General features: G+C 40.7%; 1 protein-coding gene and 1 non-coding gene across 11 annotated transcripts in view; one reads left to right on the forward strand and one right to left on the reverse strand.

Annotated features, from left to right (window-relative positions):
- MITF (melanocyte inducing transcription factor) overlaps positions 1-18,203 on the forward strand; it is a 191,040-nt gene that overhangs the window by 153,544 nt on the left and 19,293 nt on the right. For 8 of the 10 annotated variants that reach the window (XM_060239531.1, XM_060239532.1, XM_060239528.1 and 5 more), the window contains one exon: positions 16,719-16,946. In XM_060239531.1, the coding sequence (XP_060095514.1) occupies positions 16,719-16,946 (228 nt within the window). Of the gene's footprint in view, positions 1-15,551; positions 15,695-16,718; positions 16,947-18,203 lie in introns of those variants that run through there. The other 2 variants (XM_060239538.1, XM_060239537.1) reach the window with 2 other exon arrangements.
- On the reverse strand, positions 9,733-9,807 carry TRNAA-UGC (transfer RNA alanine (anticodon UGC)). Its single transcript has one exon. It is a non-coding gene; the product is annotated as a tRNA-Ala (tRNA).

The raw sequence follows: 18,203 nt of genomic DNA on the forward strand, positions 1-18,203 counted from the left end.
TGAAGTTAATTCATTTTGCATCCTAGCTTTATTTTAAATTAGTGTGAAACCTGTGCTTTGCTATGGTATTTAAATACCTTTAATCCAGTTATAATACTTGTGAGTGTATAATTTTTGGGGTGTTTTAGGAAGGGTGCTTTGTTTTTGGAATTGATTTTGTAATATAATAGCAGTAGGAAAAAGGCCAATTGCAGAGGGAAATACAACAGGTTCTAGAAAGAGGCTCTGGGTGACTGTACCTCCTACCCTTGCTGCCTTCCCACCCACTCACCCAAGTGAAGGTATTCACTCCCCCCAGGGCAGCCATTTTCTGTGGGGGAATTGTTCTGACTTCATCTTTCTGTCTCCTCCCCCCTCTGCAGCCACTACCTAGGAAAAATACATTTCTTTATCCACAGTGTGGATGAAAGCAGCTTACATCATTCTCCTCTCCCCTTTTTGATCTGCACAACAACCCTGTAAAGTAGGTTAGGCTAAAAGTCTGACTTTTTCAAAATCACACCGTGGACCAAAGCAGGAGGGAAGTGGCCTCAGCAGGGTATAATGACACAGAGTCTACCCTGCAAAGCAGTCATTTTCTCCAGGGGAGCTGATCTCTGCCATCTAGAGAGCAGTTGTAATTCTGAGTGATCTCCAGCCCAGACCTGGAGAGTGGCAACAATGTTTTCCCAGGAGGAAGTGGCTGGTTTGGAGGGTGGGGTATATGGCATTGTACCTGTCTGGGGTCCCACCGCTCCTCAAACCCCTCCCTTTCCAGGTTCCACACCTCAAACCTCCAGGAATTCCCCAACTTGGAATTGGCAACCCTGTCTCCTTTGCAGCTAACTATCAGCCAGCCAACCATGGTTTGGACTGGGCATTGATGAGTCAGTCAGGATATCTGTTCAGTTGTCTGAAGTCTCTGTTAAATGATTTTCACCTCAGAATACAGAGCTCCATAATTGAACAATCAGAGAGAAGAGTGTGTAAGCAGGCAATAGCCTACTCCGGGGGTGTCGAACTCATTTGTTACAAGGGCCGTATCTGACACAAATGGGATTTTGTGGGGCCGGGTCATGTGTTCATAAAATGTAATACCAGGTAATGGAGATATAAACTTTAAAAAGGATATAGACAAACACAATTAAAGATATTAATTTTTTAACTTAAAATATAAACATGCTTGAAAGTCTTGCAATATTTTGCTTAAAATGGAAAGGTGGAATAGTGGGATTTGGCAATGCAATTTTTAAAATAAAACATTGTAAAAAAGCACAAGGATCACAGCAGAAACTAAAAATATAAAATGCTCTGTCTAGGAAAATAATGAAATGGCTGGGCATTGCAAGCTCTCCCCCTCCACAAGTCTACTCAGATTGGCAATGGCTCTCCAGTGTAATATCCCACTTTGGCTGTGTGTTCCCTACTCACTAGGCACCAGGTCTCAGATCCATTCAGCAGAGACAAGCTGGATCAAAGCATCAACGCTTTATTTGCAAGGACACAATTCCAGGAAACAACAGCTTCAGCTGGCAGTAGGAATGCTGAGAAGTGATGCACATTGCAGTCCAGACAAAGTTGCAAGGAAAACGTGGAATGTATTTTCCATCGAGGTCTCTGGGCTCAGAGGGCTCAGAGACCTTAATGGAAAATCTACTCTCCATTTTATGCTTCCTGCTGCAGCTGACAAAGACAAGGCAGAAAGAGCAGGGAACTTCAGTAGCCTCAGAGCTTCAAAGGGTGAGGATAGGAGTGGGGGAGGGGGGAAGAGCTCAGTGGGCCTGATTAAAGCCCTGGGCAGGCTAGTTCTGGCGCATGGCCCAGACATTTGACACCTCTTCTTTACTCCATTTACAAAAACACATTTTATCTCTTTTCACTCCCTTAAGGGTGGAATTTCTAAAAATCACTTCAGAGTGGCCACTTACGTCATAGAAGGAATGCAGTCTTCAGATTTTGGGTTTTTAGGTCTAGGGGTTTGGGCTGGGTGTTGATGAGTCAGTCAGTAAGGGTGTGCATTCAGTTTGGCTGAACTGAATAAAACCCCAAATAACAGCTGATTTGGCTGTATTCGGCCCCGAATACAGCTAAATCAGATTCTCTAATGTTATTTAGGGGCCGAATATGGCTGTCTGAATACCGCCTAATCAGTATTTGGTGGTACTCAGCTCCATTATACCCTATGAGATTTTGAAGTCAGTGGCAAAAGAGGGTATAATGAACGGCAGCTGGAGGGAAGGGGGTTTGAGAGAGAGTCCCCAGAATTGCTGGGCTGCAGGGGCCTCTTCCTCACAGAACTCCCAAGTTTCAAAAAACTGGACAGGGGGGTCCAATTCTTGGGGCACCCAAAGAGACCCATTTCTCCCTATAGTGAGGAAAAAACAATCAGTGACTTGGGGTGGGGGAGGGGGTTGAGGGAGAGGCACCAAATTTGCAGGGCAGCTTCAGGTACATCTCCCCACCAGAACCCCCATGTTCCAGAAAGATTGGACCAGGGGTTCCTATCACAGGGGCACTCAAAGAGGGTCATTGTTCCCTATGATGGGAAAAATTACTCCAGGCAGCAGATAGATTCTCCTAGAAAATCTTTGCAGTGGAAAGTCAACTGTGGTGAGGGTGCTTGCTTGCAAGGAGCATAGCAGTGCTATGTGTCCAGCAGAACAAGGTCAGTGTTAAAGGATTCCCCACAGGTGTTTGTTCTGTGGGGCTGTGGAACTGCTTTGCATGCAGAAATTCCATGCCCCATCTCTGCTGCTTGGCACTAATGCATTCAATACACTGGTTCTGTGCTGAAGTTATTTTTTCATTTGTTTACTGTGTTTCCATGATGCAAATTTATATCCGAGGCTGTTATTTAATGTTGCAATCAAAACAGATCAGCAGAGTTTCCATGAAGGTGACTGAAATAATCCTGTACTTATGCTTTTTCAAGTTCAGCGAGGTATCCAGAACTCTTTTATTATAATTCAGTGTATTCAATATGCACATAAATAGCATCACAGCTCATTTGAGCAGGTAAGAAAACAAAAAGCCTCAAGCAATGCAGCAGAAAAGCAATCTACGTCTTTACTATAAGACACAGTCATTTTTTTTAAAAGCAGTCTCTAATGATTATGTTAATAGCATGATAAAAAGGAATCCTTTAAATGGTTTTTTGTGTTGCTGCTTATTCAACCTTCTCCATATTGATGTTGACATTAAAGCTATTACAGGCTGTAGGCGACGAAGTATAGATTCCGCCTTGCTTTATTTTTATTATCCACTGTGACGTCTAATAGCCAAAGGCATTTAAGTGGCACAAAACTGTTTTGAATTAACAAAATCTCCCATTCTTTGTGAAATTCTTCCTGTGGCACTTAACGTTCACTGCAAAAGCATGTAGCGTGAAAACATGGACATACTTTAAAAAACAAGTGGTCTTTTGTGTTATGACCACTGCTGGCAAAAAAAAAAGGAGCAATAATGGTGGCTTTTGAACATGTTCTTTGTCATTATTCAAATTCACATGAAATGTTTCAGCTATGATCATCTACCTGATCCTAAATAGTACGTAACTTTATTTTATTCTAATATAGCATCTATGCCAGCTGTCCTGCATGACTACGCAAAATATGGCCATCTTTATTTATTGTATGTTCTTATATAGCTCCTGCATATCCTTTCAGAGCATCAGTAGCTTTAAGGAGTATTTTTGGGTTTGATCTAGGGAAAAACACCCAGCTTTGTCCTTAGCTTGCTTGGAACAGCATTTCCTTTAGGGGTTGCCAGGTCACCCCATGGCTGCTGGTGGAGGATGGGGAGGTGAGGGAACACCTGAAGATTTGGGAGTGGAGCCAAGGGAGAACAGGGACCTCAGTGGGGTATAATGCAGTAAAGGCTACCCTCCAAAGCAGTCGTTTTCTCCAGAGGAACTGATCTCTGCAGTCTGGAGATGAGCTGTAATTCTAGGGGATCCCTAGGTCCCCTAAAATTACAGCTGGCAGCTGACATCTCTTATTGCTTTAGGAAACCAAGTAAGAAGAGAATGCCACTATGAGGCAGGCAATACCGAAATGTCCCTTTTTTCAGAATGGTGGGGTACTTCAACACTAAAATAGGGTGTTTCCAGGGGGCTGGTAGGATTACTGTTAGTTACACATGAAGCAGCCTTATTCTGAGTCATAGCATTGGTCTACCAGGGTTCATATTGTTTACTCTAGCAGGCAAGGGTTCTCCACAGTCTCAGGTATAGCTGCTACTCGATTCTTTTAGCTAAAGATACCTTCTGCATGCAGAGCAAGTGCTCCACAACTGAACTACATGCTTGGCACGGTATAGCAAGAAAATACTTAGACCATAGGTGTCAAACTCATTTGTTATGAGGGGCAGATCTGACATAATGCCAACTTGTTGGGCTGGGCCATGCATGCCATAAAATGTAGCATGAGGTTGTGGAGATATAAGCTTTATAAAGGTGATTTCAGATGCTGAATGATAATAGCAAGTAAATGAAAATAGCAGGCTTGATTGGACTAGGTGTGATATGCTGAGGGGTAGACTTGGAGATACCAGCATTGGTAATGAGACAAAAAACCTAGGTCTCAATTCTGTCCAGGAAGATTAAGTCCAAGAGGATGCAAAGAATAAATGGATGCAAGTCTAACATTAGAAACCACAACATTCAGTTGCTGACCTAAGAGTGGCAGTGCTCTTACCAAGGAATTTCAAAGGGAGATTATTAGAGAGACTGCTGAGTTGCAGTTGATAATGAAGCTCAAAACAATGCATCCTCCTGGACTGAACTGAGAGCTAGTTTTCCTGCCTTGTTATCAATGCGTGCTATTATCATTTGGCATCTGAAATCAGTTCACTCTCCAAGATACAAGGACTAATTCATGTTCTAATTCCTAATGAGAGTCTTTTTGAAAGAAAATAAATCCAGAGAGGAACAGAGAAATCCAGTCTTGTTTTTTAAACCAGCTTTTCGGAATAAGCCAAAATAATTTCCTCAATGTATGTTGTTCTTTTCTGAAGAATCTACCTACCCTCCCTCCTTCCCTCCCTCTGAAGAAATGTGCTTGCATACAAAAGCTTATACCTGGAATAAAACACAGCTATGGCTGTGAAGCAGCCATAGGACTCTCTTTCCTCCCCTCCACTTCCTTCCCGAAAGAGGAGGAACAGCCCTGGAGAAGGAAGTAGAAGCTGTGTGTGTGTGTGTGTGTTTGTGTGTGTGTGAGAGAGAGTGAGAGTAAGAGGCTTGTCTTAATATCTCTCCCATTTGAAGCAGGAAGTATCCATGGAACTTCCTGTGTGTCTATGAGTGCATGAGAGAGAGGGGAGAGGCAGGCAGGCAGGAAGCAAAGAGTCACTGAGGAAGCTGGGAAAAAAGAAAGCTATGGTGTGGCTGCAGTAGTAGCCCTGAGAAAGGAAGTAGAAGAAGAAATTTGCTTGAGTGCTGGATATGAGCCTTGTATGGGCCAGATGCATCCCATGGGCTGCATGTTTGACACCCTGCCTTAGACATTAATTAGAACTTCTCATATGCACGCGGTCTGCCCCAATGAGATGGCGATGAATAAAAAAATCCTAGTGTTGTATGTTTCTCACGGCCATGCATGTGGAGAAAAATTTCTAAGGTCCCTGTCACTCTTGGGGGGACCATTTCTCCCCAGATTGCTTTCACAAAACAAGGCTGCAATCCTATACATATTTATTTAGAAGTAGTTGGAATGGACAAAATCTACTAAATATGCATAGGATTGGCATGAATATGTACTTTAATGTGGTTCAAACCTGGTTTCCTGTTTCCAGACAATTTTTTCTTTCTTTCTGCTGAACTGATTTGCCAGAGAAATAACCTTAAAGGCCCCACATAGCTCATGCAATACATTCCCTTTGGTGTGGCTTGTTGTTTGGCATCATTCATTGTTAAAAATGATAGTTTTTTAACCTTTTCTTTTATATCCCATGACATTCAGAAACAAAAGCTCCATTGAAAAGAAAGCAAAGTCTAAAAAAGTATTTGATTTTGATTATAATTATAAACCCCAAGTTCCTAGGGCAATAATCTAGGAACAAAAGTTCATTTTTATAAACTTCCTCCCCTTTGAATAACATCTGTCTCACTTGATGTCTGGTATGTTCTTCTGCTGATGCGTGCAGCTACTCAGTGACTGACTTCGACTTGATCAGGCCTCAATGGCAAGATTTTTTCCCTTCATTTTTAAATTTCTCTACTAGTGTATATAAAGTTTATTTTCATTTTCTTAAATGGGGTCATCCAATTTTGTTGTACAAAGTATAGGCAAGGAATCACATGCTGGTTTGAAGATATAGAACTTGGTTATAAATAAGACTATGCTTCCAGTGCTAGGAATCTTTTTTTAAAAACATTAAAGAAATGTAAAAAATTATTTAAAAACAAATGTCCTTATTCAGCTATAGGCTCTGATTAAATGGCATGCAAGCATACTTAATCTTTTATGTTTTTTAAAAGGGGGCTACTTCCTATTATTTTAATGTACTTTTGTTGAAGTGTTTTCCAAAAACACCAGATATGAATATGTGAGGCATGAATTTTAGTGCAAGTAACAAAGCAAATTGATACTCATGGCCACTTTGTTTACAATACTCAGGGCTTTTTTGTAGCAGGAACTCCTTTGCATTAGGCCACACATCCCTGATGTAGCCAGTCCTCCTGGAGCTTACAGTGCTCTTAGTACAGGGCCTACTGTAAGCTCCAGGGAGATTGGCTACACCAAGGAGATGTGGCCTAATACACAAAGGAGTTCCTGCTACAAAAAAACCCCTGATATGGCTTTTCCTAAATTAACAAATTAAAAATAATAAAAATGAGAAAACTGCACAAAATAGAAATTGTTCCCCAAAAACTTACTGCTATAAATGTCATTGCAGAATCCTTCTAGACTCCATCTTGTCCCTTGTGTTTGTTTAACACCTATACTGGGGGAGATTTGTAAGGATTCTGGAGGAAGCCATCATTGGTATACTTATGTAACCCAACTCTGAACTCTCCTTTTTGGCTGAGTCATGAAAGTCAGTGGATGCTCTGAACCTGTGTCTATATCTGATAATTAGTTGGACAAAAACTGAGATGCAGTTGGATGATAATATTGGGAATTAAGCCGGCATCCAGTTCAGGGCAAGGTGCACTCCATCTGAATGAACAAGTCTGTAGCTTGGGAGTACTATTAAATCCATGTTTACAGGTGGGGGCACAGGTCTGCTGTGTGTTGTGCTGTGCCTTTTCTCAACTTCAAATCCGCTTCAGTCAACATTCCTTGACTGATATGATCTGGGCTCCATTATCCATGCTCTGATCACAGCCAGGCTGAACTACTACAATGTAATTTATGTGATGCTGTTCTGAAGATACTTCTGAAGAGAGCCAGTTTGCTGTAGTGGTTAAGTGTGCAGACTCTTATCTGGGAGAACCAGGTTTGATTCCCCACTCCTCAACTTGCACCTGCTGGCATGGCCTTGGGTCAGCCATAGCTCTGGCAGAGGTTGTCCTTGAAAGGGCAGCTGCTGTGAGAGTCCTCTCAGCCCCACTCACCTCACAGGGTGTCTGTTGTTGGGGAGGGAGATAAAGGAGATTGTGAGCCGCTCTGAGACTCTTGAGTGGAGGGCGGAATATAAATCCAATGACTTCTTCTTTAACTAGTACAGAATACACCAGCAATTTATATTTTGTTTTTCCCAAGGAAGTATTTTGCCAGTATTGAAATATCAGTGCTGTTTACCTATTCGTTTCAAGCCAGTTCTAAGTGTTGATCTACTTGCAGGGCAGCACTGGTCCCAGAAGGGCTTTCCATCAGCTCAGATAGTCATTGGAGTGCCTTTTCATAGTTACTGAAAATAGAGCCTCTTTCTTCAGTGCATAATCATGGAAAGTATGGCCCCTTGTATGTGTAACTCCTTCTCTACATCTGTTCACCAGGCATTTAGCTTTTTCAGTTTTAGCTGCCAGGTTAAAAACAGAACAAAAAAAAAGTCTGTTTTGTCAAATTTTTTGCTTTAGTTTGGTTCATCGATTTTTTTTTTGCTGGCTTTATTTATGCTATTTATAGTCTGTCTTTCTCATTAAAGCAGCTCTAATGGCCCAGCTTCTCCTCCTCCTCCTCCATCTAAGACCATGGAGAGCTGCTGCCAGCCTGAGTAGACAATACTGACTTTGATGGATGTATGATTCACTATAAGGCAGTTTTATTTCATGTCACACTCCCTTTCTATTTATTACACCACTTTCCTGAACCATTCCATTATAATATAGCCCTGTCACCATTATAAAAATGACCTCCTGAACGATTCTGCTTTACATAGTTTGGGAATGAAATAAATCAATGGTGTAGCCTCATTTGTAATACTGTGTACAATTCTTGTCACCACACCTCCAAAAAGATATAGCATCAGGAAAAGTGCAGAAAAGGGCAACTAGAATGATTACAGGGTTGAAACATTTTCCCTATGAAAGTGCTGGGGCTCTTTTGCTTGGAGAAATGTTGAGTGAGGGGTGACATGATAGAGATTTACAAGATTATGCATGGAATAGAAAGGAGTACTTTTCTCCCTTTCTCACAATACAAGAACTCATGGGCAGTCAATGAAATTGCTGAGCAATCATGTTAGAACAGATAAAAGGAAGTATTTCTTTACTCTGATCCAACATGGCTTCTCTTATGTTTTTATGTTCTTGATTCTTTATGAGTAGTTGTTGATCTTGCCTACTTTTAGGGTGGCACCCCTGCTCAGACAAGTGAAGCTATTGTGGTGGAGCATAGGAGGAGAGGCGATCCTACAGTTCAAGGCCATGATGGGTATCATGTCATAACCAGTACCTTGAATTAAATCTGGTAATGGACAGCCAGCCAATGGAGTAACTGTAGAATGGGTGTAATATGTATAGTCTACCTGGCTTCCATGTTGTGTGGAGTTATGATAGGGTATGATGGCTGTTAGGTTAAAGGACCTGATTATTTGGGGTTGCTAATGACCTCAGAGAAAAGTGTCCTGTCCCTTTAGCAGAGGTTTAATAGGATGTTCTTTATCAGGTGCTGCATTAGAAACTTCAGCTTCATGTTTCCTCTATTAAATAAACAGGACACCTTTCTCCAAGTCTAGCAACCCTATAACTACTGTAAGTGGTTTTATACTGTTGTTTTCATTATTATTTTATTTGTTAGCTGCATTAATTGCCTCTGAAACGTTATGCAAAGAGTATCTGTAGCAGGGTCATAGCCAGCAGGGGAAACACAGCAGGTAGTGCCCCCTATTGCACCAGGGGCATCCCCTATCGGAATACCCTCCACAAAGGATTGCACAAAGAAGAGTGGCACTTCACTCATACATGCACTCAGAAAGAAGCTCCATGCCAGCAGCCTGCCACAACTAGGCAAGCAGCTGAGGCCAGGCGAGAAGCGCCAGGCTGCTGCCACTGCAGTCAAGCTGAAGAATCCCCTCCAGTCCAACCTTTGCGAAGCAGGAGTGGGCAACACTCCAGAGAATGTTCCAAGTGGGATGGAGGTGAGACAAAACGAGTGAGTTGGGAGTCGGTGCCCTGATGAACTTGGAAGCCTGCTGCAGAAGACCTAGCATGGCCACATGAACACATGTACACACATGAAGTTGTCTTATACTGAATCAGACCTGTGGTCCATCAAAGTCAGTATTGTCTGCTCAGACTGGCAGCAGCTCTCCAGAGTTTCAGGCAGAGGTCTTTCACATCACCTACTGCTTGTTTGTCCTTTCAACTGGAGATGCCTGGGATTGAACCTAGGACCTTCTGCATGCAAAGCAGATGCTCTACCATTGAGCTATGGCAACCCCCTCCCCAGCTGCCTTAAGTTAATTAATTGAGCTAATTTTATTAGCTCTATTAATTAAATTAGTGCCCCCCAGAAAAATCCCTAGCTATAGGCCTGATCTGTAGGATATAGTTTTTACAGAATTTTCATCTACATCTATCAACCAAGCAGATATGGCCTGTGTCCAGTATTTTGCCATAACTAAAGGACTGGATCCTGCTCCGACTTCAATTCAGTCACACCTCTCTCAACCAACAGAGTAGGCTGAGCAAACCATATCTTGGTTTAACCTTCTTTGTGAAATTTTTGATAGGATAAATGAAATTAGAAAGAATCTGACAGCTGTGGAAAGTCCTGTGTCAGAAATATTTTCCCACCATCATGCATTATTCAGGTCAGCATTTAACTGTTTTTGTCACTTTAAGCACATGTTAAGTGACATTCAAGAAAAAATGCAAATCTGACCATACAGTAGAGATGGATTGTTTTTTGTTCACAGCATGGAAGCAAGAAATAACCTGGAAAGGTCGAGTGCAGAGCAGATTTTCATCATCAGAAGCAATTAACTGTTAATCTGGTTTTAATAGTTGAAGTGTTTTTTATGTAGCGTTATAAAAATAATGGTGGAGTTTATTTTTGTTTTTTACTTAAACTTCATTTCTCAGTTGGTGTCATAGCAGGTCCCATGATGCGTTCCATTTCTAATGTTTCATCTGGGTTAATTGGTGGTAACATAATTACCTCAGTGTAAATTTCCTTATTATTTCCTTCCTGCAAGCCTTCTGGAACCATTAATAAGACTGTTACTCCATATATGAGATCCCCAATCCAATCATCGTGATTGATTAAAGTTCCAGTGATCATTGGACAATACTCATGGCTGTGTGGTTTTACTTCTGAAAGGATGGGGTTTACATCTTGGTAACTCCCTTTGCATTCTGAGGAGCCAGGCATGTACTGGTCTTCCTGGGGGGTGGGGGCACTCAGTGGGAAAAATGTATTGAATGTGCAAAAATGTTTCCTTGTCTCTTACAAGTGAGATAGTAAAAAATCAAAATTCTGTTTGTGACTTGTTCTTTCAGATAATTTTCTTGCTCTGAAATGAAGAAAGTGCTCAAGTAAAAATAGCAGTGAATAATGCAAACAAAGCCAGAATACGCAGGGATATTATCAGAATACACAAGGATGTTATCAGCACATTTTAGATACTCCAGCAAGCACAGCACATATTTTTAGAGTAGAATTCTGCTAACATATGATAATGTTACAAACATCCACTGACGAAGAGAGATCCAGGTGGGTAGCTGTGTTGGTCTGAAGTAACAGAACAAAGTTAAGAGTCCAGTGGCACCTTTAAGACCAACAAAGTTTTATTCTAGGTATTAGCTTTTGTGCGCACACACACTTTGAGAGGCTTGCTCTTGCAAGCTTTCCAGGGTCCTCAGTGAAGTCACACAGTTTCTTAAATTTCCAAAAGTATGCATTGTTGAATGTAATAACTTTAGGGTATAGTTTAGTGTTAACTCGTAGAGGGGAGCAGAATAATGATCAGATACTTTTCCATGAAAGGGAAGGTTTTCTGCCCTGAAGAAAAGTGTCTCAGTCTTCAATTCTGTCCTTATACATATATATATGTATGTAAGCTAAATTCATCAACGTATTAAAATGTATCAGCTTGCTAAATTAATAAATTTTAGTTAATTGATTACAAGTTAAGATGAGAATACCAAATTTCCCTCAGCATTACCCATATGCTACACTCAAGTTTCAGATGACATAAGCTTACAGAACTTTTCAAAATGTTTTATAATCATGTGTATTCATTTAATGATAAATACCAACATGAATGGTATTTTGTTGTTAAATGTTTTAACTAACATTAGTTAGTCAAATAGCTTTAAAATTAAATTGCCCAGAAATAATATTGTTTTTGACACATCTATATCGGGTATCCTCTGTTCTTACCAAAAATAATATAAGGCAAAGTAATTCCCAAGATACTGAACAGAAAGAAGACTTTTGTTGAAATGATTTAAAAATGGTCTTGGTGATTAGTTTTCCCAGTAGGAGCTATTTTATATTGGCCTTCTAGTTAAAACACTTTGCCTGCACCTGTAGAAATTAAAAAGGAAATTACAAAGGATTGTTCTCTGGCAGCCCTGAAGTTTGCATTACCAATTGAATTGTTTGCATTAATGTTAATGTAATCAGAACAGATTCAAGGGATGAAAATAAGTAAAGGGATATTATTATAAAGTGAATCTATGTAAATAGATGTTTTTAACAGATCTGATTTGTGATTAAAACAAACGAAAGAAGAATTTAAGTTAGTATCTGGCTACAAATTAAACATGGAAAAGACAAGAGTTTTACCCTTTAAGATGGGGGGGGGGGGATTTAAGGTGTGTTCCCTAAAGAATAGAATCTCTCAAAAAATCAAATACTTGGGAATCTGTATATCTAAAAATAACAGTCATCATCTTAATAATTTGACCTTATTGATTTCTGAGGTGACAGTGAAAATAGCAATTTGGTTGAAATATTTCTCAGCAAAATTAATATTAGAAAATATAATACTTGTTTACTCTTAGAGAATATTTACTCATTCACCCATGTTCCAATCTGAATCCAAGATAAAGTACTGGTGACAATTACAAAATTTGTTTAAATAGCCTTTAGTTAAAATTAAATTATAAGAGCCCCGTGGCGCAGAGTGGTAAAAATGCAGTGCTGCAGTCGGAGCCCTCTGCTCACAACCTGAGTTCAATCCCAGCAAAAGCTGGTTCAGGTAGCTGGCTCCAGGTTGACACAGCCTTCCATCCTTCCAAGGTTGGTAAAATGAGTACCCAGCTTGCTGGGGGGAAAGTGTAGATGACTGGGGAAGGCAATGGCAAACCACCCCATAAAAGGTCTGCCGTGAAAATGTTGTGAAAGCAACGGCACCCCAGAGTCGAAAATGACTAGTGCTTGCACAGGGGACTACCTTTACCTTTTTAAAAGTAAATTATATGTTGTGGGTGATCTTGTTGTTTCAGTTTCTTAATGTGTAGGTGAGTACAGCACAAAATTCTCCTGAAGACTGACAAAATGCTTCAAAGGGTGTCTTACTTTTGACATCATTTGCCCCACCAAGAATCCAGACACACTTTCTCAGCTGTTGTGTATGATATTTTCTTTATCTTATGACAGATACTTTTGCAATGGATTAAGTTATCCAACATTAGAAATATTTCTATGTACCGGTACTTGATAATCTTAAGGCTTGCTTATTTGATGCAAGGGTATCAAGGTTGTTTTATGCAGGATATTGATTTGAGAGTGCAGAAATCCAAAGTTTTTGTAGTTCCTGTAACCACATGGCTATAGGACAGTGGTGTGATTATGACCCTTTTCAAACTACGACCAATTTTGCACTCACCCTACGCCGCTCTGACGTTCCTCTTTTCAGTGCCATGTCCTTCCAATTTCCCACTATCTGCCCCGGGGCTTCAGCTTGCGTTGCTGTTTTTGCAAGGCAAAGAGAAACCACTAAAAACCAGTTTCTCTTTGCCACGCAAAAATGGTGATGCCAGCTGAAACCTCGGGGCAGATAGTGGGAAATTGGAAGGATGCTACGCTGATAAGAGGAATGTCAGAGCAGCGTAGGGTGAGTGTCAAATTGGTCTACCTTTGTATTCTGTTTTAGTTATTGTTTACTAATGGTTTTTGCTGTCATTTTAGACAGATCTAGTTTAGTAACCAGCTGCAAGCGGAATTTGTCTACCTGTTCATACAAACCTGCTTGCATTGGGTTAGCAAAGTGTGGTTGAGCTGCTTTTGAGGGAACCTGTTTTTTTCTGTTTTCAGCCCCTTTGTTGTAATTCTGAATTGCCGTGGTGTGCAGAGAGTCAATGCGGTGTAGTGCAGGGGTGGCCAACGGTAGCTTTCCAGATGTTTTTTGCCCACAACTCCCATCAGCCCCAGTCATTGGCCATGCTGGCTGGGGCTGATGGGAGTTGTAGGCAAAAACATCTGGAGAGCTACCGTTGGCCACCCCTGATGTAGTGGTTAAGAGCAGTGGATTCTAATCTGGAGAACTGGGTTTGATTTGCCACTCTTCCACATGCAGCCAGCTGGGTGACCTTGGGTCAGTCACAGTTCTCTCAGAGCTGTTCTTTCAAGAGCAGTTCTCTCAGAACTCTCTCAGCCCCACTTCCATCACAGGGGAAGAGAAGAAAAGATTGGATCTATACCTTGCTCTTCACTTGGAGTGTCACAGAGGCTTACAATCTCCTTCCCTTCCTCTCCCAGTTACTCCCAAGCATCTGGCTGCTAATGGGGGCTTGTTAGGAAGTGCCTACAAAAACAAGTTCTGTGTTATATGGAAGCAACAAGTCATTTTGCTAGTCTCAAAGAAAACAGCTCTTCAAACTGCCTCACTCTTGTGACCTTGGACTGGATCTTGGACTTTGATTTCAACTTCATGAACCTCTGAACTCTGAAAGACCCTTGGATCTCCTGACAACATTATCTGGACATCCCCTCTGGTAACAAATCTCTGACTTGTGACTATTAGGACTGGACGCTGGATTCTGTTGTATAGCTCTGCTCATTTCCTGTTCACCTGTCTGACCTGCCTTACGACATGCTATAGTGCTTATCTTAGAACATTTTTTTTTAAGTTAGAGGAAGGGTGGGGGAAAGTGGCACTGTTTGAAATGAATTTGCTGTATGAAACCCCCATCCCCATCGCTTTACTAAAAAATTGGACCAACAACAAATAGCATCCAGTTAAGAACAGAAATGTGAAAAGGGCCAATAAGAATGGTAATGTGAAAAGGACCTATAATGTGAAAGTGAGGATCTGTTATTTGGTTTAGTTGCTAACTTATGACTAGAGTTGCCAACCCTCAGGTGGAACTTGGAGATTTCCTGGAATTACAACTAATCTCCAGACAACAGAGATCAGTTTCCTTGGAGAAAACGTCTTCTCTCCACACAGCCCACCCTCCGCAAGCTCTGCCCTCCAAATTTCCAGGAATTTCCCAAACCAGAGTTGGCATCCGTACTGGGTTGAGGGTTGGTCAGTGGAGAGGTTGTTCATGGACTGCTTTCCAAGCCTTTTGAGAACAGTGTTACAGTTATAAACATTATAACTCACATGTTGGGCTGTTTTGTTTGGGTAGCACAAAATTCATACGGGGCCAAAGACAAACTATAGCTATGGCAAGTGGCCCAGTCATCCTAAATTGTAAGGTGAAATTGTTTATGTAGCAAACAATTACTGTTCTGTACAGCTTACAATGCACAGCCATGCTTTGAACACAACAAGCCATTGTGAGGATCTTGAAGTTCAGAGAGGACCAGCACCATCTTATCAGGAGATTGCAGCATTCTCCAGGAGGAGCGTGCATGGTGAACAAACTTGCTTCGCATTTTTGTTCCTGCAACGTTATCTGAGCAGTTGACATTAAGCAAGTAATCGTACTCCTGAAGAAAAATCCCATTGTCTGCTAGTATGACTGGAACGAAAGCTGAATAGTGAACTGGCCTTAAGCAAACCATCAATCTGACTTTGATAACCCATCACTTTCAAAAGCCCTTTTATGTTTATGAAGAAAAAGCATGACGTCAAAGCCATGGAAAAAAATTAATACCCAAATTTTCAGGCTAAACTTTCATAGCTTCCAAAAAAAGCACCTTCTGTTAGTTTCTCTACATGCATAACTAATTAGTTTAGCTTATTAGAAACCAGGGCAGTTATACCCAAGTTTCTTGTGCCATTTTGAAGATAGCTTGTTTATGGTGCCTCTATGCATGAGCCTTTGAACTGAAATAGCAGAAAATAAACTGCTGCCAAAGTGATTCTCTGGCATTACTTGGAATATATAAATGCCATGCTGGAAATGCTTGAATATAATCATTACCAGGTGAGTTCTCTCACTTGCTACATATTGCAGTATTTCTGTTTGTTTTATAAAAAATATTCTTTGTATTGTATGCAGGGCTTTTTTTCTAGAGGAACATGCACGGCAGAGTTCTGGAACCTTTTCACGGAAACAGAATTCTAAAAAAATAAATAAAATAAAATTAAAAGTTCATGAGTGGCACCCATGTGTTTCTCCTTCATTTCCCTCTTGAGAAGTCCAGCAACTCTTTTTCTGGAAAAAAAGCCCTGATCGTATGACCGTGATATTGTGCCTTGTTACAAATCCTGTAAATCCATAGACTTTAGTAGGGCTATTCCTGTATAACTATGTGTAGTTTAGCTATGACATAGTCTCTCTTCCTTAGCAGTACCTTAAAAAAAAATGTGGTTAAGTTATTAAAGGAATGAAGAGCCTGTTTTAAGGTATTGCTTCACTTTGTCATATGGAGGAAGGCTAAGCTAATAGGGTGAATTAAACTCAGCCCGTTTCAGAGATAGACTTATAGCGGCTAAGCACCAATGTATTCTTAAATGCTGGATGTAATGGTTTAAAGTTAAAGCTTTCTTAGATTGCATTTTTAGTTTTAGATCATGAGATTGGTTAATAATTTTAAATATTTCTTGTGTTCTTCATTCCAGTCATTTGCTGCATTGTTGTTTAAGCACCTCATCCTGTCAGTTTTGCTGATTTCATCAAATGTTCAAGGGGTTTCTTTGGGGAGGGAGTGTTTCTTCATTTAGCGTTTGACTATGAATTTTCATAACACACTCAATTTTTAATCACTGTAGCCTTCAGTATATGATAAAATACTTTTGCTTTTTAAAAAGTGTATTACCTTTTGTCTGAATTTCCCAAATGGCAAACTTGAAAAATTGCATTCATCTGTATGTTATGTGAGAGACAATGACATCAACTTTACAAAATAAATTCTAGAGTAAATTGTAAAAGCTATATTGAAATATGTGCCCAAGAATTGTGGAGTGCAAGAATACTAATAGCTTGCTTCTATTTTATGTATTTGCAGGTGCAGACTCACCTGGAAAACCCTACCAAGTACCACATCCAACAAGCCCAACGCCAACAAGTCAAGCAGTACCTCTCCACCACATTAGCCAACAAGCACGCCAACCAGGCTCTGAGTTTACCATGCCCAAACCAGCCAGGCGATCATGTTATGCCACCCGGCACAGGAAGCAGTGCACCGAATAGTCCAATGGCCATGCTTACTCTTAACTCTAACTGTGAAAAAGAGGTGAGACTGAAGGGGATGTTTTGTGGAGGGGGGTGTATGTTTGCCATAGCTTTGATCATTGCCCAGATGTGCAACTTATTCTCCTGTCAGGTTCATTCATAGCATTGGCTCTAGCATTTAGAAACTTATCCATTTATTATATAGCTTGGGAGGAGGGAGGTGCTGAAGGAATAAGTGGCTGAAGCCATCTGTTTTAATATTTGTTTGCACAGTTTTTTGGGTTTTTTCAATCTGTACACTCTTTTAGTGAGATTATTTAGCTGTTGGGTTTTGGGTTTTTTTAGTACTGTTAGTATATGCAGTGGGGGAGTATGCAACTGACCTTTTAGAGTACAAAACCCTTCTTGTTTCTTTGCTGTGACTTCTCAGGCTAATATTATTATGACTCAGTGTGGAGTTGTATGGCGTTGGTTTTCTCACCAGACTATAGCATTTTGCAGCTGCCTTATTGAGAAGCATAAATAGCCCTGCTGAACCAGATGGTAGATCTTTCCAGCAGTGTCTCAGGGAAGCCCCTAAGAAGTGCATGAAGGCAACAGGTCTTCCCTTGTTGGCCTGTAACAAACACTATTCAGAGGTATACTGCCTCTGACCATGGAGGTTTTAATTAGCTCTTAGGGATGATAGAGCTCCTATTATCCTCCATGAATTTGTCTAATCCTCTTTCAAAATCATATAAGCCTGTGGCTATCACCACTTCTCATGGCAGCAAATCCATCAGATAATAAAGCATGGCGTGAAGAAGTGCTTTTGTTGTCTTTGATGTACTGCCAGTCAGCTTTATTGGATAATCCTGAGTTGTGAAGTTATGAGAAGTGGAAAAAAGAATACCATCTCTCTCTCTCTGAAAACCATGAGTAATCTTATCAACTCATTACATCCCACCTGCCTTAGTTGTCCTTTTTTTTAAGGATCACCAAATGCTTTGCAATTTCTTAATAGGGAAAGCTCTTTAGTCTGTTGGCCGTACTGATTGCCTCCTTCATCCCTTTGTTATTGTTGTTGGTGTTGTTCTAGGCGTTGTTGTTGGTGTTGTTCCTTCCTGAGACGGGGAAACCAGAACTGTAGATAGTTTTCCCCGATGTGGTTGCATAGCTAATATTACATTATTAGACAGTTTATCCTCAGTCCATTTCCAAATAATCCCCCATGTGGGATTTGGCTCTTTCATGGCCTCTGTCCTCAAAAACCTCAAGATCTCTTTCCTGGAAAGTTGCAGGGAGTTCAGCTTACCCTGAGCATATAGTTGAAACTCTT

This window comes from Heteronotia binoei, chromosome 5 (assembly GCF_032191835.1).
Source record: "Heteronotia binoei isolate CCM8104 ecotype False Entrance Well chromosome 5, APGP_CSIRO_Hbin_v1, whole genome shotgun sequence".
NCBI classification, from domain to species: Eukaryota; Metazoa; Chordata; class Lepidosauria; order Squamata; family Gekkonidae; genus Heteronotia; species Heteronotia binoei.